The 20,454-nt window shown below is 41.1% G+C and overlaps 1 protein-coding gene across 2 annotated transcripts in view; it reads left to right on the forward strand.

Moving 5' to 3' along the window:
• phf20l1 (PHD finger protein 20 like 1) overlaps positions 1–3,497 on the forward strand; it is a 46,403-nt gene extending 42,906 nt beyond the window's left edge. For both annotated transcript variants that reach the window (XM_071520163.1, XM_071520169.1), the window contains exons 21-22: positions 1,708–1,811; positions 2,377–3,497. In XM_071520163.1, coding sequence (XP_071376264.1) covers positions 1,708–1,811; positions 2,377–2,519 — 247 coding nt within the window. In that variant the 3' untranslated portion in view covers positions 2,520–3,497. The remainder of the gene's footprint in view (positions 1–1,707; positions 1,812–2,376) is intronic.
• The last annotated feature ends 16,957 nt before the right edge of the window (positions 3,498–20,454 follow it).

Genomic DNA, 20,454 nt, shown 5'->3' on the forward strand with positions numbered 1-20,454 from the left:
AGGTACAGACCTGGTAGAACATGACTGAAGACATTTAATCAATTGTTAGGGTCTTCTTGCAAATTACGAAAATAAGTGATCTACTGAGCAGCACTATATTTCAATAAAATCCAAACTTTTAGAATTAGTTGCTCACTACCGCCCTCCGCAGTGTATTTTGGTGGAAGATGATTGCGGAAATTACAGCCAAACCACTTCATAAAGTTGAAAGTGCTTCTTGGTCTGTTGCTTTGGTTATTAATTCCGGTCCTTGAGGGCCAGTGTGTTCATTATCTACCAGGGAGGAACAAAAGTCTGCAGGACACCAGGCCTCGAGGACTGGAATTGATGACCCCTGGTCCGTTGGATCTATACCAGGGCCGGGCAACTATGTGCCATTGAGGGCCAAGAGTCTGCAGGTTTTCATTCCAACCAAAACATGCACCAGTGAAATCACCTTAGTCTTTGGTTGGATCACTACCAGACTGAAGAGTGCATCCTTTCAATTCAGAAAATGTCTGGAAGGGGAATGCCACCCATTTTGCAATGAACAGGGCGGTGACTTTGTTGACCCAGAAGATTTTTGTTTTGCTTTCAGAAGATTTTTGAGTTCTTGCACCCAAATGAGGTTTACATTCTGGTTCATACCTGTTGGCAAAGCTAGAATATGAGCTTCATTTTGAGGTGACAACTCAACTTAGCATCTTACGGCTGCACAAATTCAGCACCGCCTTTCATTGTCTATGGAGCATTTTCCATCCCAATGACATCACAAATTCTACAATTTTCTCTCCAATTTTAGGGAAAAGTGGTACAAATTCTCAAACATTGAACTGCCCTGCGGCACAGAAAAACATGAATTCTTCAGGCATTCCCCTTTAAGTCATGTTCTACCAGGTATGTAACTTTGCCAATAAGCAAGGCTTGCCATATTTTTTATGGAGTTTGGCATGACAGTCTTTCCACACTAGAGAATGGTAGGTACCAGGGAAAGCAATTGTTGCTGTGCTCACACTCAAAGCTCACTGCCTCAAAGTTAACAAGCACTCAGTATTACAGTATGGCTGACTTTGAGGGCCTTTCATGACTTGGGCCTAAATGTTAGTGTGTAGTACAGAAAGTACAGGTCTGCAGGAGTGTTTCGACATAGAACTTGTGCAGTTACAAAGAAAGAAGGGTGTCCAATTTAGTCAGAAAATGTCATTAAGTGTAATATATGCAGCGTTTATAGTTAAAAATGGCACATATTATGGCATTTTTCATTATTATTATGACATCAAACATTAATATGGGTGCCCACTTATTGAATTTGATGATTAAATACAAAGTAATTGGTTTTAAACAGTATTTCTACCTGTTTAAAATCTTGCGCTTTTATTTTGAAGGCTAAACGCCAAAACCGGAAGTCTGATTTTCTTGTAATTCAAGCTATCTTAACGCATCTATAAAAGAAATCGGTGATGGTTTCTCGTATCTCATAATTACAAGATAAAGATCTTGCAATTACGAGATAGTTTTCGCATAATTATGACTTAGTATCTCATAATACTGAGTAATTACAAGAAACCATCTCCGATTTATTTTTCCTTTGATGAATTCAATGCGCTTCTGTAAGTATCAGTATCAGCAATGAAAGAGTGGTATCACTGCATCCCTAGTTTTATAAAAATGCCTGTACAATTTGTGAAAAGTGAAAACTGAAACTAATAAACCCAATTGACCAAACAGGACCAGGACCTGTGTTCAGTGGCAGATGAACTTGCTGACCCATATTGAGGATGTGCAGAACCAGTTGGCCTCCAGGATGGACTTCATAGAGAAGGAACTAGATGGTAAGGAGTCAGAACTTACCATGCAACCATTATTGTAGTTTAATTGAACTCCTTTCAGAAGACGCTTCAGTGTGTTCAGGCTTTTTTGGTGGAAACAATTGTTGCTATTCATTCTAAGTAATATATTAAGATATTCATGACGTTATTTTATTACTTTGAATTTTTTTCATTTTTCATTTTTTCCCCAGTGATATTTTGTTTTGAATTGAAACTGAGATGCAGCATTGTTACTTTATTTTAAATGTTATTTCAGTTACTTTATATTGGCATTGTAGTAGGCTTGGGCCGATATCCGATATTATCGAGTATCGCGATATTTCGAGCATGTCGCGATATTCCCGTGATATAGAATATCGCAGTTGGTCTGCTGTAATTATTATTATTAACAGCCTAGAAATTGGATGTAATTTGGAAAAAACAACAACAACAACCGCGATAATATCGTATATCATGATATTTTGACAGGACAATATCGTGATATAAAATTTTGGACATCGCCCAAGCCTATACTGTAGTAATAATGTTGTTATCATGTCACCCTCTGTGTGTTGTCCTGTCTGTCCAGTCCTGGAGTCCTGGTTGGACCTGTCAGGAGGCCTGGAACATCCAGACACCTTGGCCTGCCTCCCACAGCTCAAGCTCTCAATCAAGCAGCTGCTGGCTGACCTCAGCAAGTTGCAAGACATTAGTACACTCTGCGCCGTCTGACACACACACACACACACACACACAACAGTCTTTGGCCCTGCTCTGGGGAACCAGGCTAGCCGTGTTTGGCCCTGTAGTGGAATTGGAAATAAGGCCTTGACCCTCCTCTGTTCCTGGGCAGCTAGAGGCAGACCTGGCTTGTTTTAGCAGACACTCAGACCAATTCAAATTCAAATATCTTTTTCAAGATACGGTAAAGTAAGTGCTTCGCAATGTTTTTTTTTCAAGTATTGTTACATGTATTCAGATTAGAGGCCAGACATGAGGCCAAGTAGGTCCAGCCTGAGCCCAGTTCCAAGCCACACCTCCGCAGCATTTTATTAAGACACAACATAATGTGAGAGTAACACTTCTGACAGTGTCTTATTGTATTGTAACACCACTGTTTGAGTCTTGGAGGAAATAGTGGCGTTCCTATGAATATGAATACAAACTGTTGCTCTGCCAACAAAGGCTGTATAAACCAAATCTGATCTGATCATGCAAGAATTATGAAAAATTAGAACCTTCGGTAACCAAAACTCAGCAAGTCAGTTGAGCTTTGGCCGGGGCTGGAGAGTCGCAGTTGGTCTGCTGTACGCCTCTCTCACAGGGACACACACACACTGACTGAGACACGTGCACACATAAACACTGACACACACACATACACACATACACACATACACACAGTTGTATTTTGTGACAGACAGACCGGTCCCTGTGTGAGTTGGTTGCAGTCTGATGTCAAACTGGTTGTAGATTAAAATGTATGTACAGTTTTCTAAATAGAGCAAGTCGAAAGTATGGAAACAAACATGGACAAAATCTATTTGAAGAAAAAGCAACCTGTTAATTTAGTATTTCAACGCCTTGTATAGACTGCGTTTTTGAAGTATTAGCACATTGATTTGCAAATACAGCTGTATATTGATAGTTTTATTTAGAGGTCATTCTTATGCAATTTCATACCTGCACATGAGACCAATAAAAACTATTCTGGGTAATTCCTTGGTCCTGTCTTCTGTGGCTGCACCAGAGTCCTAGAAGGGAAGCAAGAGGACTCAATTCAGTTTCTGCTTTGACAGGTTTTAAGAGATGTATTGCATTTGTTTTGTCTGTCTGTCCACCCAGATGTCTTTGCAACTATTCAAGAAAAAGATATGAAACAAAAATAAGAATACTCGGTGTGGCCGACAGACTAATGGGGATTTCACACCAGAAGCAGCAATACGTATATTTTGCGCGAGGTAGAGCGCAAGCTGGAATCTTGGTAGGCTACAGAAACATATTTTTACCTTTCCAGATGCACTAGTGGAGTCACCAGCAGTTTATTCAACAATTCCAACAGCCTATGGGTTAGTTTTCTGTAAATAGTCCCTTTGAAATGGTGTAGATAGATTTACTAATGACATGAATAATGTGCTACATTGATGCTTTAGGTCTTAACATCGTTCAAAGCAGCTGAAATAATTCAACAATGATGCTATCTAGGCTTCTTTCGAATATGTAAATAACGCAATATATTTTTTCTAACCTGGTATCCCCATGCTTTCGGATATTATCTACCATAGCTATGACTTTTTGGCCAGGTTCCAATATGTTTTTAATGTGGAGTAATTTTCCTTGGTGCTCCGGTACCTACAAAACTTCCGCCTCCTGTAAATGTCGGAATGCTATTGGACGCCTCGTAGAGGTTAGCGCATTTGGAGGTTAAAGTTCAATATAGTTGAACTTTGGGCACAACACCTGGCGAAAAATCAAGGTGGTGCGCTTCGCTTTCAGCTGTGCAGCTGTTTAGGAGAGCGCGTCCTTCATTGAAAACAATGGCTTTGCTCTGCGCAATGCCACGATTGCGCATTTGGTGTGAAAGCCCGATAACAGGACTTAATAACTAACTATGATGTAACAAAAAGAAATTCATTCCAGAATTTTTGGGCAAACCTCTAACCACAAGACACTGTAGTTATCGTACAGTTGTTGGACTGTTGTACTGTTATTGCATCATCACTGCACTACCACTGTGCCGTCAGCATTTATATTCATAACACTCACGCTCCTGGTGTTGTATGTTATATTGTATATTGTATTATAAATTGTATTGTAGTGTACGGATTGTATTTATTGCGTATTGTAGTTCTTATATTTTGTACTGTATTGAGTAAAAACAGGACAATTACAGTTACTACATTTCAAGATATAACTTGTAAGCCTAATTCTGAGGAGAGTGGGCAACAGAAATATATGGTCAATCTGTCCTTTCATTGTCCCATACCAAAATGCTTATACAATTTCACTCATACTTCAAGTATTTCATATTGGGTCAGTCAGCAATCACTGACTGACCCAAGGGTGGAACTACATCACTGGTGGGGGACAACATGTTTACTATTTGCTTGTTTTTGGATTCTTCTGGCTCTTTTGGAGCTTACACCGGCTGAGAAGGTAGTGTGTCTGAGAAAAAATAGTTCCTATCCAAATAGAACACAACTATTGACAGAACGCTTGGTTGTTTAGATTTTTTTCAGGATAACATACTGACACCGGTATGATTATACTGAGAGCGTTGTGTTTTGCAAAACCACATTTATCATAGTTTTCAAAGACTGTTGCACAGTCAGTGGCACTTTTGTGAACTCAATTACCTTGTACCACAAGATAGGATGATTTATTCAAAGCTTAAAATGAACCCCATTATGCCAGAAACATAGTCAGCCAAGTAAGCTACTGCTAACAACAAGCAAGGATGCCAAAAAGGTATTCTAGTAAGGAAAGAAAGTTTGAATTTTTTGATAGGTACAGAACCGTTACTTTTTTAAATTTTTTCTATTTTTTTTTAAGATTATTTTTTGGGCTTTTTGCCTTTATTGTGATAGTTTTACAGTAGATATAGACAAGATAGATTAGGAGAGAGAAGGGGATGACATGCGACAAAGGTCCTGGGCCGTATTCGAACCCAGGATGCCCTAGACCACTGAGCCACCAGGACGCCCCAACCCGTTACTCCTTTACCTTAAGTCCTATATTGAAGAAAGAGCACAGTAAAGACAAGGAAATGACTGATGAAGAGGAGGACATCTCTAGGCTTTTATTACATAGTAATTGTTCATGGCTCTTCCCACTTGGAAAGGGTTTATTTAACTTGAATGCACTGTACTAATAAAGTGTTTTGTTCCCATGGTATTACCAGGTTGTTACCATATCCTTTATCGTTAGTTATTTTTTAAATCCCATTAAGACCGGCATGTTCTCTGTATGTTCTGCAAAGGAAGTAAAACATTTTGATTTACTTTGTAAGAAAGCTGCAACTGGACTGTAAGAGGAAGCAACCAATGCCCTACTCATTGTTACAACGTAAAGCATTACAATTTTCACTGTAAGTAAATGGGAGATGAGTTGTAAACAAAAGCAATATTTAATTCTATCATATTACAAACAACCAAGAGGGCAACAGAACCACGGGCCAAACAGAACCCATCCCTAAATGTGAAAACAATATACATTTTTCCATTATTTGTTCTTCCTTAGCTGATTTGTGCATCTAATCTCTTCACTTTATTGCATTTTCCCTTAAACTTGAGAAAGATCCCCCTTCTGAATCTCATCCATTTCTTCATTTCCAAAAATCTCCCCAGAAATTCATTTCAGTAGATTATTTAATTTCCAGTATCCTCTGATTCTGCTACTTTTGTCTTCTGAACCATTAAGCAAGGGGTATCAGTTTATGATCTGACAAAGGGGGAAAAGAATGTGAGACTATAAATGAACAGGTAATAACACCCAAAGATCATGCGGGAGAAAAACCTTCATATGGGCCAGATGTCGTCAGGTCTTCAACCACACGTCTTCAATCTCATTACAAAATAATTCAAACAAATGCAATAGAGTTCAATATGATAGAGTTTACTGACAAATCAAATTCAGACAACCCGAGCTGGTTCCATGGAAGCAACCGAACTATATTAAATGAATCATCCTGTATATACCTTAATATGCTCCACCTTTTGGTGGGGCTTTAACATAGGTACCACCTCTCTGCATAAGTACCTAACTTTTTAATTGCTGCTTTCTCCTCTTCTCAGCAAAAATAGTGTCAACATGACCTCAAACATTGATAAAAAATAATGATGTATTTGCTATGTTATGTATCAAACTTGAACACTATGCGAGCAGAGTGCATGTCTGCATAACAAAATCCAGTTTCAACCGGACACTCAAGGCCATCTCTGGTCAGAACCTTTGTTTATCACAAACAGGTGGAGAATGGAAAATGACTGAAGACAGAGACAGCTTTCAACTGAGAAATGTATCATGCTGGATACATGATGAACAAAATGGCCTGGTTACAGATATTATTATGCTTATTCATCTCCACTCCTATATATTGAGTAATATACACACATGTGGGCCTTTAAATGAATCAAAAAATCTCCCACATAATTCCCTCCTTTGTGACTTTTTGAGTCACACAATCAAACCTGCAACTACCTGTGATAATGGAGTCAGTCTCACTAATAAGCAATGAAGCTCAAGTGATCGGATGTCCATGCAAGTCATGGTTCCCATCCCGAGTGAGGTCCACTATCACAGTCGCACAGTCCGGAAAACCTCTCCACCCTGTTTGGCGGGGTGTGAGTAAAAGCCGTACTGTGCCTATCTACTCTGACTGAAGCATGAGAGCAAACCTCTGGACTTTAACGAGGAAAATCTCCCAAATTTCAGCCGTCCATCTACAGTGCTTTGACTATATAGATACTGTAAAACATGTGTACCTGATTACACATAACACTTAAAATGATATATACCTGATTACACATTAACATTTCAAACAATGTATGCCTGAGTTCAGGACATATATACCTGACTTCAGTATGATCATTCTAGACTCACTTAATCATTACTAATATCACACCTTATTGCAGAATATGCTGTTTTTGTGGCCTTCTGGTCATTGGCATAGCAAGCTTTACATAAGTGATATCTGATACATTACACCACACGCTATACTTATGGAACCAAACTCGGAACAGTATTGCATATTACACAAGTCATATCATGACTGGGATACAGTATATCATCAGTCCTTTACACATATGGTTATTGTCTCTGGCATATCTTGATCCATTAGAGCTTCGTCGCCGGGGGTTACCATGTGCACTTCTGGTCCTAAAAACACCAGGCTACTGCAGTGCCGGACCAGAGTGACAGGTTGTCGTGTCGTGGCAAATCCTCTTCGCATTGTAGTGGCACATCCTCTTCACGCTACAGTACTGTGGTTGTGTCATCGGAGTCGGATCCCTCAGCTGCTGTACTTGGCATGTCACCGCTGCAAGAATCGTGCCAAGGGAATCGGAGCAATTTGGCCTCCATAGCCCGTGGAAGATTTGACCAGACTACATTTTCACCTACCATAAATTTGACAACATCAACTGTCTTCCGCAACCATGTTACCAGTTTGGTGCCTAGGCAATTAGCGGTCCACCACCCGTAACAAGGGTCAAGAGGTCTGTGGTGTAGCAGGTCATCGAGCATTTCATCCGTAAAACTCATATATGTAAGTACTAACCCATCGATCAGTTCATCCGTAGAATCCATATATGTAAGTACTAACTGTCGTTTCAGCGAATATCTAGTGGTTGTGACAGTGATTTCGGGCACTGTGGGCGTCTTAGGTTCACACTCAATTTTTGTTATGTCTGTGATCCATGTTTCTGTGAACCAATGACAAGGTTGCTGCACAGATATTAGTGGTATCTGAAACTGAGGCTCCAGTTCCCATTTACCAAATTCATCATTTAAAAACTGTTCTTCTGTCAGATCAGGAAACTTATCAGGATATATGTTCCGCTGCTGTTTCTGATCTATGGCTAATCGCCTACAGGCCATGTTGTGTTTTGTTCTATCTAGCAAGTTACATGGATTGTTGCCCAATTATCTATTTTGGATCTATTCCTTCTGAAGTGATGACATATGGGTGTATTTCACTAATCTCTGTGTTTCCCACATATATGCCGTCAATACGTCTCCTTATCAAAGTTTTCTCTGTTATTGTAAATGGAGTATGTCCTGCTTGGTTATGAACCACCAGGAACCTTGTTCTGTTTAATACTATTTCTTCTTTGACTTTTATACTGAGTACTTCAGTCAATGGTATGCTGCGGTCTATGGTAGTAGTCAATACTTTATCTCTACTATCCGTTTTCTCTATTATCTGATAGTTGTTCCTCCAATTTGTGTAACTTGACATACTTATTTATTTTCGGACCGGTGAGATATCTGTACTACATCAGTAGTGTAGGATTCTCCTCTGCCTACCTGACAGCCTGCTACACAAATAGCATCAAATCGTTTGGTTATTTTGAATTTCTCATCTATTCGGTATGTCACTGCATTCCAATGTGCTTCCCTTCTAACATAATCATCATTCGATTGCCTATTGGTCCTGTTTTCTTGAATTTCACAAGCTGGTGATTGTCTACTTTGGATAATATATGTAATTATTCTTATCCAATTTTCTTCGTAAACTTTTATACTAAAAGGTTTATTTAGTGGTACTTCCTCTTTAATTTTTGTACTGCGGTGAAAATCTTGTGGGTATTTTACTTTCAAAATTTCATGTCTTTTTCTCCAATTAGGATCCTTTTGACATCGATGTATTAATGAGACCTTAGTTGATCCCAACCATACCTCACCATGGCGTGGGGCAAACATTAATCATCAGCTGGCACATCCCATGCTGGTCCCTCACAGGCTGCCAGGCACTATGCATTACTTCATGGACTGGGGCATATATCTGGCCCTTCCCTTCTGGGCTGGTTCCACCTTCTTTTAAAGACCTTAACGTACACCCAGTCTCCAGGCTGTATCTTCTGCTGTTCTTCTGGAATGTCACTTGTCCTTCCCTCCGTGGCACCTTTGACCTGTTGGAAATTGCTTTATGTACAACAGTTAGGTGCTGCACATATTTGGACAATTCTGCCTCAAGCTGTTCAAGCGGAGGCCCATTGTATGGTCCTCTGAGATAGGGCACTGGCATTGGCCGCCCAGTAAGCATTTCATGCGGTGTTAAATGCGTGATGCGGTTAGTTTGCATTCTCATGCTCATTAGTGCCAACGGCATAGCTTCCACCCAATTAAGCTTGCCATCTGCGCATATTTTTGCTATTTTTGCTTTCAGACTGCCATTTGCTCTTTCCACCATTCCTTGTGATTGAGGATGATACACGCATCCTAGTCTGCGCTTTATTTTTAAAGCCTTTGTTATTGTAGCTATTACCTGAGCCACAAAATGTCTTCCATTATCTGAACTGATCTTATCTGGTATGCCAAACCTCGGAATGACTTCTTTACACAGGAATTTAGCAACTGAAGCTGCATCTGGATTATTTGTAGCCACTGCTTCCACCCATCTACTATATCTGTCTATCATGACTAAGATGTATCTTTTGCGTCCAACTCTCTGCAGCATATCCACATAGTCAATCACGATATGTCTGAATGGTCCATCTGAGGGTGGAATGTGTCCAATTGGTGCAGAGAAAGCCTTTCTGTTGTTATATGCTGCACAAACCTCACAATTATGCAATGCCTGATCCACCGTGACTGTTAAATAAGGGGACCACCATGCATTTTGAATTCTCTTTATAACCTCCCCCCTTGCACAATGGTCCTGGCCATGTGCATCTCTTATCAAGGTGTGTAGCACAGAGGTGGGAGCTAGAAAATGACCTGCAGGCCCGCGCCACAAATCTTTATGTGGACCATCCTCTTGTTTTCTGGCACCACGCCTTATCCAAACACTTTTTTCATACACGCTGGCTGCGTTTTGGGCCTGTATCAGTGACTGAATATCAGCCGTGGGACCCGGTTCTTCAGCCAGAATGACTCCTATGACTTTAGAGCCTACAGAAGCCTGTTTAGCCAATTCATCTGCAAAATTATTTCCCTTTGCTACCAGTGTATTTGTTTTCTGATGGGCCGGACATTTAATTATTGCTACTGCTTCCGGCAGTTGCATAGCTGCCAATAATTGAGAGATCGCTGGCCCATGTGTGATGGGAGTTCCATCTGCCCTTTGAAATCCTCTTTGTTTCCATATACTGCCATAAAAGTGGCACACGCCATAGGCATATGATGAGTCAGTATAAATGTTGGCACGCCGTCCTGCTGCCAACTTACAGGCTGCAGTCAGAGCTTTTATTTCTGCCAACTGTGCAGAACATGGCTGATCGAGCGATTGTACCTGTACCTGAGAGAAGGTAGTACCATTGTCATCAAGTTGTGCAATACCATAGCCTGCATGATTCCCTGTTTCGTCCCTAAAACAGGAGCCGTCAACAAACAAAGTAAGAGGGGCCTCTATTGGTTCATTGTGCATGTCAGGACGAGATTTTAGAAAAGATTCAGTCTGTTTTGTGCAATCATGGGAAACACCTTCGGTGGGTAATACCATTTTGGTTGCTGGATTGATTGTTGTGCACCTTTGTATATTTAATTCAGGTGCTGCCAGAATTACTTCATAGCCTGTCTTCCGGGCCTGATTCATTACAAACCTAGGGCTGGTCAAGAGAGCATGAATTTGATGAGACGTATGCAGAGTTACTGGATGTCCCATAGTCAAGGTCGATGCCTTCTGATAAGCGAATGCTGCAGCCGCCAGCCCTTGATAGCAGGGCGGCAGGCCTTGTTCCACAGCATCCAGTTAAGTACTATAATAGGCTAACGCTTGTTTGCCCGTTGGGGTGTCCTGCATTAATACTGCACTGTAATTTGGAGAGCCTAAAGCTGGCGCTGTTTGCAGGTCTCCTTTAATGGCCTGAAATGCTCCTTCAGCATCCTCTGTCCATTGTAATTGGACAGTGGATTTTCACAAATCCACTGTCTACTGTAACCCGCCATGCCCAGAAATGAAAGCATTTGTTTCACTGTCTGTGGTTTCGGGGCCTTGGTTACAGCCTCCACCTGCGAGGGCGCTATGAATCTCTTATCACCACTCACACAGTTTCCTCCCCAAATACTCAACCTCTTGCTGGCACAGTTGCAGCTTATCTTTACTCACCTTATGACCTCCCTGAGCCAAGGCTGTGAGTACAGCTAAGGAGTCTCTCTCACACTTTTCTTTGGAAGAACTGCAAATTAGCAAATCATCCACATACTGAATCAGTGTGCTTTGTATATTCAGATGCTGCAAATCTTCAAACAACACTCTATTAAAGACTGTTGGGCTTTCAGTGTAGCCTTGTGGCAGCCTGGTATATGTGTACTGCTGTCCCTGATAGGTAAAAGCAAAAAGATATTGGGAATCAGGATGCAATGGAACACTGAAAAATGCTGAACATAAATCAATCACTGTGTACCAGCGAGTTTCGGGTGGAATGTTGGACAGCAGAGTGTGTGGATCAGGAACCACTGGGGTTTTGGCTTTCACTACAGCATTAACTATGAACAAATCGTGCACTAGTCTGTAGTCATTAGAGTGAGGTTTTTTAATTGGGAAAATTGGTGAATTGCAGGGACTTCGGGTTTTTATCAATACGCCAGCCTGCAACAAACCATCTATAGTAGGTTTTATCCCAGCCATTGCCTGTTGTGTGAGAGGATATTGTCTGCCTCGTGGCAGTTTAACCTCTGACCTAAGAGTGATCTGTACTGGTTATGCTGATTTAACTAGGCCAACATCTGTCTTGTGCTTTGACCAGAGACAGTCTGGGACCTGTTTCATGAGTTCTTCCTGCTCTTTAGTGCATACCATTTGAGTCACTGGTCTATCATCCAACACTATTTTCTCTGCTGTTCCCTGATCCCCTGTTTTGTTTGCTATTCTGATGTACTGCTTATCTGCTGAGACGTGAATATTGTGATTGTCTGTCTGTGTCCATGTTTGCACTTGCAGCGCTTGTTTCATCATTGGTCCTAAGTCATGTGATTCATGGCCTTTGCTTATCATCAGGGTCACGTGAGGCACTGAGTTTTGTACGTGGAACCATTCTGACACAGTCTGGGAGTTTAACAGCAGCTGCTGCTCCTTGTGGTCCCACATAAATGTCTTCCACAATCATATGGAACTGTTTTTTGTTTATCATTTCATCCCAACATTCCTCATAGTCTTTATCTGTTTGATTCGCATCAAAGTTCAGAGTACAATGAAATGGTAGTGTTGGTTTTGCTGGTTTATCAAGTTGTGCATGCACCCAGGACTCCCACTGACTCCAATAATGCTGCAACATTGATTCTTGGGGCATCAAACGTATCCAGTATGCCATTGGCTGAGATTGTTGTTGCTCATCTTCTTCTTCTTGTGTCAGTACTGGCAATAACAGGGCTGAGGAATTATCAGATGAGTCTGGAAAACTGATATGGACCTACATCTTGTGTGCATATTATGTTAGCTTTCAGTGAACATAATATGTCTTCCCATTAAATTAATGGGAGTTTGTGTTGAATAAAGTAATGGTGCAATTACTTTTTTTTTCTTCCTCCAATTAGCATAGGCACAGGCTCTGTAAGAGGTGTTATTTGTCGTTTCCCAGAGAAGCCTACAGTCTTAATGGATGACTGTGAGAGGGGGAGATTAGAGCCTTCTTTTCCAATGCATGAATATGTTGCACCTGTATCAACCATAAAAATGTGTTCTCGTTCATTAATCAACACTGGTATGGTGGGTTCTTCATTGGGATTTATTGAGATAACAGGTAACATCCCCTCCCCCTCTAGCTTCCCTGCCAGTCTACTGCGTCTGCGGCTGGCCACGGATTTACAGGACAGTCTCGCCGCCTGTGTCCCACCTGATCACAACCCCACATGTTGTTACCTGGCATTCTTGAACCTGCTGCTTGTCCTTGCTGATTAGCTGGTGATCGACCTACCCCCTGCTGATGAGGTAGGGGTTGGTCATATTGAGCTGACTGGGGTCTTCCTCTCCAACCCCCTCTCTGACCTCTGCGGGGCCATTCTGACTGGCCTGTCATATCCTTGAGGCATTCCATAGTTCCCAGCTGGCTGATTGACATGTACATGTATGGGTGTGAGTTGTGACGCTTGAGCTTCCACTCGCTGTGGGGGAGTGGGGTTTGCCACTTGTGTTGGCCCAGCTGTTACCACAGGAGCCTGAACTTGGATTGCTGCCTGCGTTCTGACCTTATCTTTCTTCTGTTTGCCTGCCAATTCTCCCAACTGCAGTTCAGTAAGCTTATTGGCTAGTTGCCTAGACTGCTCTTCCCGGCTCCTTTTCTCTTTTCTATATTGTTCTACATGGTGGACCATATGTTCTGTGAACATTTCCCAATCCATTTTCATCAGTCCTACCACATTTTCTAGGCGTTTCTGTACTTCTGCGGGCATGCTTTTCTGTATCATCATTTTAAAAAAGTTCTCTGTTGTCTTGTTAACGTTCCAGGCACTCCCAGTTTCCTCTTTCCATTTTCGCTGAAAAGCACGCAGGAATTTGGATGGGCATTCATCATCTTTTAACATTTCTCCCTCTAGTTTAGCTGGGTCCATCCTTTCTGGGTATTGTTTGCGGACCTGCTCCCACACTTTGGTACGAACACCCCCAAAACCTACATGATCAGCTGTATTTCCAGACACTACTGCATTCATGCCTGCTGCTTCAAAAATGTCCTCTGTGACATGTTTCCCCACTAAATGCATCAACAGAGCTTTTACATCCCCTAGTGCCAGTCTTATTCCTGCAGTATTTTCTTCCAGAGCTACAATCCATTTGTTGGCACCCTCTGTGAGTTCTGGCAGCCTTCCAGCTAGGCCTACCATGTCCATGAATGACCATGGTACATACTGAGTGCCACCTCGCTTTTCCAATAACGGGGCCATTGTCTGCACTAATTCTTCACTCTCTTCTTCTACTGGGAGAACTGGCATCTGGACTTGGGGATTTATCGGGTCATATAAGCTCCTTGTAACCATTCCATGTTGTCTCCTTTGGTTTGCTTCTCTCAGTAACTCTGCTGTTTGTCCCATTCGAGTTATCAGTTGTTTTGTTTTTTCTTGACTCAGTCGTGACTCTTCTAACTCCTTTTCTACTCTAGCGTTGCTTTCTTCACACCTCTGCCTTGAGATATTTAGGATTTCCTGCCTCCGTGCCCTGTCTTTTTTTGCTCTTCTTCTAGCGGTATCGCTGGCTTCTATCCATATTTTGCCCTGAACATATCTTTCCACAGAACCCTTTTCCTCTTGCTCACTGACATCTGCATCACCATCACTGCTTTCCTCTTTTTCCCTGTCTTCTTCCTCCTCCTCCTCGGCTTGAGTCACTACGTACTGTCCTGCTTTAAAAGGATTTTTTTCTTTTGGATATGGTGGAGGGTCAGGACACAATCTGAATAGTTTTTCTTTCTCAGTTAGTTTGTCCTTTTTCTCAGTTTTCCCTGTCTCTTCAGTCATTATCTCTCTCATTTTTTTCACTGACTGTCGGTATGCAGTTCCCTCCTGCACAAACCATCCTAGCACCTCCCTCTCTCTATGCTTTCTCCCCACTCGTCTGTCACTTGTATCAGTGGTCTTGTGATATTTGATACTGGCCTCCACCTCATCACAACAGGCTATGTCAAAAGTTCCCTCTGATGGCCATCTCTGTCCTGTGGCTGTCCTCTTATGCCACTTTTGCATGCATTTCAGAATTCGTTTTTCTTGTTCAGGATGCCTTTTAATTATTAGTTTGACTGGGGTGTTTCTCTCTTTGTCAGCAGATTTTTTCCACATTTTTCCTGATTTTGTTCCCATTACCCTTGTCTCGCGCAGCTTGGTTCTGACCTACTAATCCCTGCTTCCTTGTTCAATTCTCTAGTTCTTATTAAAACAATTATTTTACTGGCGGTAATTGTAGTTTTATATTTTCTGGGTAATTCCCGATCAAATGTCAGTTTTTCTGAACCACCTTCAAACCCTTGCAACCTAATAATGTCACCCCACTTGCCCAATTCCCACCTAACTCTTCTTGGGACTTATAAGTATGCTCAATTTTGAATTAATAAGTTGTCTGTCTGTTTCCTCTGTTACAGAGCCTTCTGGCACTCCAAGAGCTTGGTTGAGTGGGAGGATTGCTTCTCGCTCTGGTTCTTGGCAGAGATACTCTAATATCTGATGTGATGTTTTCAAGCTTTAACTCAATTTCTTGTGTGTTTTGACTGCACTCTTTTCCGTATCAATATATGTTCTCTCCAGCCAAAAATGTGTTCTAATTCCTTGGGTTTCTATATTCTCTATTTAAAGTTACAGCATCCACCATAGTAATGCTCCCCGTAATAACACAAATGCTGTACTGCACATGCCCCAGAATATCATATGGCCTCTATTTGTCTATTGTTTTATTCTGATTTCCTCTTCTCCCCTTTGCATTTATTAATGATGACAGGTTGTAATATATCTTTTTTCTCCGGCAATGCGGGCAGACTGCGGTTCCCACCACTATCGCTATACACCTCTTATCACCTTGTGTAATTTGTTCAAATGGTGTCGGGGGTATCAGTTCTGTCTGAAAATGAAATCTATTAGGATAGCCCTCTTTTAACCGCATCAACTCCTTTTCAGCTTTTTTACCGTGGGTTATCTAATCTGGTTTCACTCGTATCTTTTCCTTCCTGTGATTCTTCCAATACTCCTGTAATATCTAATATTATTCTAACACTTGTTTTCTCCACCTGTATCCCTTTAATTATATATTCCTCTCTGCCCTGCACCGTGACCTGAGTGCTCTTACTCCATATCGCGGCAGGTGCCTCCCGCCATTCTGCTTGCTCAAATGTCCACCTCTTTATTTGATTCAGTATATATGATTCCTCATTCATTCATACAAACTATTTACTTAATTATTTATAATATTTATTTATTTACACTGTCTGGGTTTCTTAACCCTAGATCTTATGATATTTCTCTTCTTTATTCAGCGTCACTGTCCTTTCATATAATAATAAGGCTCCTCGTGACCTGAGGTGAGGGGTCTGTCCTAAAAAGGCTCCTCGATCCCTACCTTATCTTATCTTATTGTCACCGTTCTATGAAAGACTCCTTGGCGACTGTCGGCTGTCGTCTTAATAAAGCTCCTAACAGCCTGGGCTGCTGTCCAAAAATGGCCCCTTGGCAAGCCCGCATTCATAGAGGTATGTGGTTGTAAAGCAGGTTATCTCCCCAACCTTATCAATTTAGATCAATCTTTTCAGCATTCAAGTCGTGGCGTTTTTATGACATGACGTCCGAACAACGACCACGCAAGTCTCGGCCAAGGCGGGGTCGCCCTGACTAGGACCAAGCCCCCAGACACCGAGTCCCAATGCCTTCAGATTGGATATCAAACTATGAAAGTTTTTATGACATTCGTCCGAACAACTTTCACAGAGGTTTCCAGCCAAGACAAAGTCGCTCTGACGAGAACTGAGCCTCCAGACACTGGACCCTAGCTCTTTTACGAGCCTTTAATATCATCCAATTTTATTATTTCAACAATACATACAACATTCCCATAAACACATATAATCACATCACATTTACACACAAATTCACACTGAACTCTTCCTTTTACCCTTTTTAGATTCTTTGGAGGAGAGGTCATGTACTGTCTGTGACCAGGGCGAATACACACTGCACTCAGACTCAACAAGTTTTAGCAGATTTTGATAAATAGGCTCTGCTTACCTCTCATGGGTGGCCACCGTTGTTCTGAGTTGCAACTGCTTTGTCCAGGCCCCAGGCCCCCGTGCCCCCTCCTGGTAAGGCTCGCCAATTAATGCGGGAGAAAAACCTTCAGATGGGCCAGATGTCGTCAGGTCTTCAACCACACGTCTTCAATCTCATTACAAAATAATTCAAACAAATGCAATAGAGTTCAATATGATAGAGTTTACTGACAAATCAAATTCAGACAACCCGAGCTGGTTCCATGGAAGCAACCGAACTATATTAAATTAATCATCCTGTATATACCTTAATATGCTCCACCTTTTGGTGGGGCTTTAACATAGGTACCACCTCTCTGCATAAGTACCTAACTTTTTAATTGCTGCTTTCTCCTCTTCTCAGCAAAAATAGTGTCAACATGACCTCAAACATAGATAAAAAATAATGATGTATTTGCTATGTTATGTATCAAACTTGAACACTATGCGAGCAGAGTGCATGGTCTGCATAACAAAATCCAGTTTCAACCGGACACTCAAGGCCATCTCTGGTCAGAACCTTTGTTTATCACAAACAGGTGGAGAATGGAAAATGACTGAAGACAGAGACAGCTTTCAACTGAGAAATGTATCATGCTGGATACATGATGAACAAAATGGCCTGGTTACAGATATTATTATGCTTATTCATCTCCACTCCTATATATTGAGTAATATACACACATGTGGGCCTTTAAATGAATCAAAAAATCTCCCACAATCAATCTGAACGGTTCTATTAGCATCACTCCAAGTGAGTGTTTTTTCCATTGGGGTTCAAGAACTACCATCCTACTATAAAATGAGGAAAACTCTGTCTGTCTGTCTGTCTGTCTGTCTGTCTGTCTGCATCCATTTTGCTCCTCAATGGGTTGGCCAATCAATCTGAAACTGCACATGGGCATTGAACATTGGCATAGGCATGGACTGACGAAGCTGATTTTTCCATTTTCCCAAATTTACGCTGTTTATGCGCATTTTTGACAAGTCTGCGCGGAGTTGTGGCGTGCCCATCCCCGGGTATGGACTAGTGAATGTGAAACCAGAAAGGCTTCCACAAAAATGAGGCAGCCTTGAACCTTGTCTTTTGAGCAGGCAATTTGACTAATCAGATCCATCATTAAAGTCAACTCCTACAACTACAGCCTACAGCGTTTGTCCTGACTATTCTTAAGTTTCAGACATAAATGAGTAAAAAATTATATTTGCCTGTGGTGTGCCATTGGGTCTATACACATTGTAAATAATAAAGATGAGATGAGCATAGCAATCTATCAGCCATCCCCTGAAAATGAAGATTAGAAAAATCATCAAATAATATAGCAATACAGTCTGAATGATGTGAACCAGGAGAAAAACAGCCTTGATCTCCCCGATGAGATTTTTCATTACAATGGCTACCCTTGAAATTTGACTGGCCACCCAAAATCTTCTTCACATCATTATTTCTCTCTCATTGACACACTGACGTTGCCTCAACATAAAGGATAATTCAGTTTATTTTCAAACTGGACCTTATTTTTCCTACTTTCTGCCATCATGACGATTGATTGTGTTCAAAATTACAATACTTCACTTTAGAGCTTCAGGTCATCAGGAGCGCTTCTGTCCCAATACACACACACACACACACACACACAGGACCAACTGGTAATATCCAACAGTTGAATCAAAAAGCGATTAAAACACAATAACATTCACACTGCAGTTACTTATGTCTTTAAATAGGTGTAACAACTGTAACAATCATCAATGAGGAAGAAAATCAAAAGTTAGTCAATGTATAGAAAGTGATCTAAATTGTTCTCTGATGCGCGCATCACACCATGTTTGTCATTTGGAGATGTACAGACCAGCAGCATTGTATTCAATCTGTCTCCCGTATGTCTCCCAGTGTGAAAACAAAAGTGCAGCTTAACATTCCACACTTTGCTCCAATTTGTGTTAGTAAACGGGATTTGTGAACAGTACTCGTCTTCTGCCCTACAAACTTTAACGGTAGGTAACGTTACTTATACCCCTGTCAGAGAGAGAGAGACGTGGAAATGTGCTACCTCCACACAAGAGAGTCAGCTGAGGTGAGTGTGATATAGCTGTGGCAAAGAGAAGGATATCAAAGAGATAATTTGTGCAACATTTTATTTTATTATTATTTTTCAGCACACCATAGTAGCTTATTAGGTCTCAACAGAGTTAAATGCAATAGATGTGTGTGTTAACAGCTTTTTTTGTGTGGAGTAAATAGGTTTCCATATTGTCACCATATCGTACAGTATAATGTGGGAATGACGCACATCAGATCATAAATAAGACCTACTGGTGTGCATTATTATAGCACTGATTGAATGATCATAGAAACATATCCAGCCTTGAGTAACTGCCATGCACCTGCAACATGAAAGTAAAGTCCTTTTCTCTGGGGTGTAAGTAGCGCCATATATCCACCAAGCCCAGTTCACCCATCATTGCCAGAAGAGTAGTAGATTTTTTGGACAGAACCATGCCTACTTCCGCTGGGAGCCTATCCATAGTTTGTCTCAAAACACAGTTGAAGTCTCCATCTATCAAAATAGTTCCCTCTGCTTTGTCTGCTAATAAAGATGCTATGTTCTTAAAGAAATCTGTACAGTCTTCATTTGGAGCGTAGAGATTGAGCATTGTTATTTTAGTACCTCCAATAGTCCTTATTACCATCACATATCTATGCTCCTTGTCCTCAATTGTTTTCTCATGGTTGAAGTAGACTGATTTATTGAACAGGATGGCGACTCCCCTTTTCCTCCCATTTTTAAAAGAAGCACCATATACCTGATCCACCCATTCTCTTTTTAGTTTTAAATGTTCTTTTTCTGACAAATGGGTCTCCTGGATCATTGCTATAGAGCAATGTAGTTTTTTAAGGTGACTAAATATTTTTTTTCTCTTAATTGGACTGCTTATACCCTTAACATTATAATATAATTTAGACTGTCCATGTATTATTGTTTTAAACTTGTTATTGTACTCCCCTCTCCGTGTGGACCAATGTGCAAGTGTGATCCCTGTGGCACACAGAGCATTTTGACATTTGAATGAAGTTTGTACTCTATTCAATGACTAAGATATAAACACAATGGATGTGTATGGCCATTTAAAGTTATGATGTTGCTATAGCGCCACCTATGGGCGAAGTGTCACCAAATTTCTCATGCTACCTTAGAGTTGAACAGCACACAGGTGTACCACATTTGGTCGAGGTAGACCAAAGCGTTCTTGAGTTATGGCAATTTTTGTATATTAGGCCCCACCTA

This window comes from Centroberyx affinis, unplaced genomic scaffold (assembly GCF_046629955.1).
Source record: "Centroberyx affinis isolate AG114_WGS23_722 - 3 ecotype Tasmania unplaced genomic scaffold, CSIRO-AGI_Caff_v1 ptg000063l_1, whole genome shotgun sequence".
Taxonomy (NCBI): domain Eukaryota; kingdom Metazoa; phylum Chordata; class Actinopteri; order Beryciformes; family Berycidae; genus Centroberyx; species Centroberyx affinis.